General features: G+C 39.1%; 1 protein-coding gene across 1 annotated transcript; it reads right to left on the bottom strand.

The window, feature by feature from the left end:
• Positions 1-2,575: 2,575 nt before the first annotated feature.
• On the bottom strand, positions 2,576-4,105 carry LOC110915150 (SKP1-interacting partner 15). Its single transcript, XM_022159805.2, is given in 2 exon segments — positions 2,576-3,655; positions 3,658-4,105. Coding segments are annotated over 2 exon segments (1,098 nt in total). The 5' UTR covers positions 3,860-4,105; the 3' UTR covers positions 2,576-2,759.
• Between the last annotated feature and the right edge of the window lie 2,508 nt (positions 4,106-6,613).

Consider the following 6,613-nt stretch of genomic DNA (forward strand, 5'->3'; position numbering starts at 1 on the left):
AACCCCCTTCAATTATACATACATATGTATGTATATATATGTGTGTGAGTGGGGGGAAACATCGTGCAGAGGATGACGACACGAAGAGGATAACGGGAGATGGAAAAACGCACCCCATAGCGCCCCCCGTAGTGGTGTTGACGGCGCTATGGGGGCGCCATATTCAAATTTGGCGTGATATAACGTGTCACTACAGCTGTCCTCAAAGTTTGAATTCTGTATTCGACTCCAATAATTAAATTCAAATTGTGATTTTCGATTAGATTCAATAAATTCAACTTATACATATATTTTCTTATTTTTAAATATATACACACAAACACATAAATGAAAAAAAAAAAGAACTTTTAATTTTGGGCCAAACTGTAGTTTTCTTATTTTTAAATTTATACACATAAACAAATAAATGGAAAAAACCTTCTAATTTTGGGCCAAACTGTAAATTAAATCCGTAAGTACATTATCCATAATATTACCAAGCCCAATAATGAATGGCCCTTAAGTCTATTCTAATTTCTAACTTAACTTACCATAGCATCGGCGCTAACTACCAACCTAACTAATCACACCATCACAAGATTGCAAAAACCTGATCGTAAGTTAGACACCAACCATCACTAATAAAGCCAGATGCAGGTTTTTCAGAAGTTCACAATAGGGTTTAATTCACAGACTGTTCCACAAATATAAAAGTTCCATATATATAGAATTTAATTTCGAATTTGAATTCGAATCCAAGTAAAAATATAGAATATTCAAATAATTCGATTTGATTAGTTCGAAAATTCGTTATTCGATTCGTTAACCCATTTTGACCAACCAGTCCATGTATGAGTCTTGGGTCATCTTCAAGAACTTCTTTCCCAAATCTACCAAATAATAATGGATCCGGATAGCTCGAAAATTGATGGCATGCTATGCAAGCATATGTTTTCTGGCATAAAGATCGGTAAATAGATGTTTAAGGGGAAATAAACTGAATTTACTACAACATTTTTTGCTAACTTGATCCGACGTCAAAACCTCAATACACAATTGATAGTTTCATCGTTCGGACGTGTTATTTGCTTAGACTTGTCTCAAGTGCTAATAACAATTTAACCATCAGTATTGTTTCCTTGTTATCTAGATTGAATAAAAATGTTCCAAATATTCATACTCTCGCTTTTCCCTATGAATGGCGGAAAACCTGAACCTGCCGATAAAAAACGAATCCCAAAACATAATGAGATCGGCATTGAGAATAGCTATAATGTTTTTCACGGGTTCAAAAATGCTTTGGTATTTGGTATTAGATGATACCCGACCAAAGTTATCTTAGTGAGTTTTCACTCTGTATACTATAAAAGTTTCAACAAAAAAGGTTATCTCATAAATAATTTTGCCTCTGTAATAAATATTTTACCAAATTGCATGAAAATTAAAATATAATAAGGACTTAATAAACATGTAAAGTAAAACTTTTTGAAAAAAGTAAAAAAAAAATACTTGTTTGTATTTGGTGTTTTCCCTATTAGATGTGATTTAAAGTTATAGATTGAGATATTGGAGACTTTCAAGGTAAACGGTGTCGTATCATGACCCGTGATTGCTGTACCACAGAAATACAATCAAACCTAGTTTCCTGCCAAAAATCATAATATTTACTGCTGCACATAAAGATTCCTTGATTTCTGTTTTTAAGGAAAGTGGTTGGCAGCAAGTACAGTACACACCGCTGCCAAAAATCCAACACCAGTAACTCAGCTCAGTAAAAACTCACTTGACTAGCATAAATACCGTATGGTATGGGGGACATCCCCGCCCCGTCTAGCCCCGTCGCCGGACCCCAACACCATTTCCGCTGCCCCGTCCCCGTCGAGATCATCCTCTGCTCGCCGTTCAAGCCAGGCCTCCCCCTTCTCACACACACATATACATACAACACATCCTCCATTTCCCTAGGTCCATCCCCTTTAGACCCATCCTCACACTCATCCTACGTGGCGGAGCATCCTTTGAGGACTACCCTCCCCCACACCGAGTAGCCTAATTCAGCAAAAGTTGTTTGACTCGAGGTAGTTGGCTCGCATAACATTTGAGACAGCTAGTTGACTAGTATAAAAGTTTGACACAAACAGCTACCTGGCTTGTGCAATTATGTGAGGCTAGTTTGAGCCACCTCAAATAAGTTTCCATATACAATTGTTGACAAAAGAAAATCATATATGGAAAAACATGTGATATTACCTGAACAGGGAAACGTTCAATACTAGCTGCATTTTAAGTGGTACTAACCACATGGTGGGATTGAAAAGGGAAAGTGGTTGGAGTTACATAATCATCTTATGTGTCGATATGTATCGGAATTTCCATATTGTGTTTATGTGATACACATAGTAAAGTTCAGTGTTGAACGACGATCCACCATGAGCAAATAAGCTTATTACTTCAGGAACACACATCCAAGAAGACAAATTTATGATAAAAAACAGTTTGTTGATCGGTTTATGCATCACGTACAATCTGATTATGATTAGAACCGATGATTCACGTCAAAACTATCTCAATCATCCCTAGCTTTAGAAACTCATGATATCAATCAGCAATAATCACATTTAAAACGCACATCCAAATCAAACATGTTGATCAAATTATGCACGAAAAGACAAAACATTTCATAAAACCAAGTAACAAAATAACCAAATTACCAAATCAATACGCTGCAAACAAACACGAAACATGATAACATAAATGAAAAACCGAAAAGCAGACCTCCATCACGGCTCAGCATCAAGCCTTGCATCAAACAAGAACCCGCGATACAACCCCTCCCCATTCCCAGGAACACCATCAATCCACCTCCACTCTTCCTTCCCATCCTCCCCCGCTTCCCACAACGCCAACCTTCCAACCCTCTTTCCCGAAAAACAAACCCGATTCCCCCCTCCAAACACCTTAAACTTACTCGACTCCTGAAAACACCTAAACATATCCCCTGGCATCCTCCCCGCTTCACCCCATTCCAACTTCCCCAAATCCAACTTCAAAATCAAAATCGTCGAACACGACGCATTCAACGAAAACGACGATTTCAACCCACCAATCATCAAAACCACATCCCCAACCCCTTTCAACAAACGCGGGCGTTTCAATATATCAAACACATCCCCCCACTCACACCTCTCCAAACAATTCCACATCTGACTCGTCTGCAAACTCTTCAAACTACAAATAAACAACTTCCACTGACTCCGCCACGGCGACCCCACATCACACAACGCGATAATCGACTTATTAATCAAAACCGGCGACCGCGGTTTTGCGGGCAAATTCGAGGAAAACTTAAGCCACATATTCTTAATATTGGAATAATACAATAGAGCAAGCTCATTCAAAACAATAACTCTGTTATCAACAGAGTCAACCAAGACAGAGCCGTGTTTGGACCAGGCAGAACCCAGCTGAGGCAAAGTTTTGTATCTTAAAGCCAAGGGATTGCAAACGACTAAGGATTTGTTCCCATCGGGGGAACCGGAGTCGGCCCAGAGGTATAACAAGCCGGCGGCGGAGGCGATGGGGTGGGCGGAGGGGAAGGGGAGGAAGTTGAGGGGGAAACGGAGCCATTTGTGGGAGATGGGGTCGAAGAGGTGGAGGAGGGGGGAGGGGGGAGTGGGTGGTGGCGGTGGGGAGGGCGGAGGGCGAGGAGGGGGAAGGGGGAGGTGGTGGCGAGGAGGTGGGTGAAGGAGGGAGATGAGAGGGCGGAGTAGAGGTGTTTGTTGACGGAGCGGCAGATGACGACCTGTTGGAGTGAGAGACGGGTGAAGATCTGGTGGAGGATGTCTTGTGGGAGGTGGGAGAAGATGTTGTTGTCGTCCATCACCAGATCGGAAAATTTACTAGTATTTGAATCGATTGGAGATCGGGTGGGTTAGATCATTGGGATTACGTGAGGGTTAGGGGAGATGGAGGTGGAGGTGGAGGCGGAGACGGTGACGTTGGCGGTGGCGACGGTGACGGTGGTGGTTGGAGGGTTGAATATTTTTTATAGTTTACTTGTAAGATTGATACGGTATACATAAAGAAAGGTGGACCGGGTATGAATATAGAGCTTGGCCGGCTCCCTTGCCAATTAAAGGGTTTCTTTGTTTATAGATTATTACTATTACTATTTAATTAACGAGTAAAATGCATGGATAGTACATGTGGTTTTGCAAAATAACACCTATAGTCTTAAACTTTTGAAAATTACACCGGTGCTCCCTGTAGTTTAACAGTTTGTTACTCGGATAGTCCCTGGAGGGGACGACGGTTAGTTTCCTCCGTTAAGTGAATGTGAAATAACAAATTTACCCTCCATCTTCTCCACTCTATAACAAATTTTTATAGAGTGGAGAAGATAAAGGGTAAATTTGTCATTTCACATCCACTTCACGGAGAAAACTAACCGTCATCCACTACAGGGATTATTCGAGTAACAAATTGTCAAACCACAGGGAGCACTGATGTAATTTCCAAAAGTTGGGGACTATAGGTGTTATTTTGCAAAACCACAAGGACTATCCGTGCATTTTACTCTTAATTAATTATTGTGTGTTGTGATAGTTATAGGGTTATATTTGTGATTCTTTTTGATAAGTTTTGTTGTGAATGGAAGAATTAACTTTATTACAAATTTCAGTTGATCTAGTTGATGATTTATTAGAGCTTAAGTATGACTTGCTAACTATTTATTTATGTATAAGTATTTTTTTACTAACTAGCATTACCAATCCATTGTTTAAAAAATTGATTGTACTATCCCTTTACTTAACACACACATATTAACCGAACTATTTACTTACTCATTTCTTCTTCTTCATTGGACAAATAGATATCTTCACTGTATCTATCTATCTCCTCTTCCTCATCTCTCGCATCTCTAGAAAAGAACATGTAATTAAGTTGATGCATGTTTCCCTTGTCTTCGACATCCCCAAATTGGCATATACCCCTTTTCTGGCTTCACGCAACCTTAGTCATAAATATGATACATTGACCTTATTCTTGTTGCATTCATTTTCGCTTACTCTTTTCGTCGGACCATCGCTCAGCTCCACCAAACGTTGCCGCGCGCCACCCCGCTTCGACTGACCGTCTCTGGCCAGCCATCGTAGCAGCTCGATGCGCCCGGTACACCCGAACCGGGATTTTCGACGTCCCGGTTTCCAACCAGACCAACACTGGGAGTCGTCGCTTGTTCGCTAGTTCTCGTGTCGAGTCATTTTGCCTCCGGAATTGTGGAGTTTATGTTATGAGTTGATTCGGGAACTTCGGATGTTCGTGAATACTTCAACTAGCATGACGTTTGTCGTTTCCATCGTGTGTTTTTTTGGTGTTTTTTTTGGTGTTCGTCAAAAAAGTACGCAATGTGAGATACCATATAGTTGTGGATTAATTGTTTAAACGAATGAAAATTGGATCGCTGACGTGAAATTTTAATTCGACCTAAAATGTGTACTCGCTTCTACTACGTAATTAATACGAGATATTAATTAATCAATAAAATTAGATTTTAAATTGTATATTGATTCCCAACAGTATCAGAGCTGCTTTTGCAGTGGTTTAAATGCTATCTAATTCTAAATTGATCTATGTTTTATTAGTAAAAACTTTCATTTTACAAAAAGATCAAGCTTTTTTCGTTTGGGGTGATTGTGATGTAAATAAATGAAGCTTTGTTTGTAGATTGTTTCATTGTTTTTGGTTGTAGATCAATATGTTTTGTTTTTACAGGTTATTTGGAACCGTGATGTAATAGTGAGGTTTTGTTTTATGTAAAAGTACTCTATTGTAAAATTGTATCCCAAAAGAAGAAAAATATTGATGGAGCAACTAAGGAAAATATGGAGATCTTGGACTTAGTGGGAGTGGACAAGGTAAAGAGTTATTTTGTGTCCCTTTTGACCGGTTCGGCTATCGGTAAATGGCTTGAACGAAACCGAACAATTTACTAGAAGCTCGGTTTATTATTATTTTACTTTTAAGTGTGGTTGATATATTATTTAAATAGGGTATTTAATATCGACGGTGCCGAGTGTTGAAAGGAGTTTTAGTTATCATGAACAGACTTAAAATTGGGTTATACTAAAATTGCACGACTTGCCTCATGCTACAAGTTGTCCAAAATATGTTGACATGTCACAATAAATAGATATTAAAATAAACCCTATAATTAAAATCAATATGTTGCGCCACCCTAAATTAATGACACTCAGAGTGATCTATCTGAACCCTCATTTATTAATGATTACCTTGCATTGGGCCTAAGGTTTTGTTGAGAATTGAAGCACTGGTTTCATACGTCATATATTGAAGGACAAATAGCACTTGAAAGAGTTTCAAGTTGGTGTAGTTGGGGTTAAACATACTAGTGCTTGACAACACTTGTCATGCGATCGCAAACCCAAGAGTTGTGTAGATGACACAATCGATAATCGTTATTTACCCGCGTAATGATACTATTAAACATAGTTTAACCACTCGTGATCTATTGATGAAACATGATCTTACTTCCTAAATACAACTTTTTTTTTGTCACACCCCCAAATTACCACATGCGGATTTCATCGCGAGGCGAGTGATGTACCAGGAT

The sequence above is a fragment of the Helianthus annuus genome, chromosome 2 (assembly GCF_002127325.2).
Source record: "Helianthus annuus cultivar XRQ/B chromosome 2, HanXRQr2.0-SUNRISE, whole genome shotgun sequence".
NCBI classification, from domain to species: domain Eukaryota; kingdom Viridiplantae; phylum Streptophyta; class Magnoliopsida; order Asterales; family Asteraceae; genus Helianthus; species Helianthus annuus.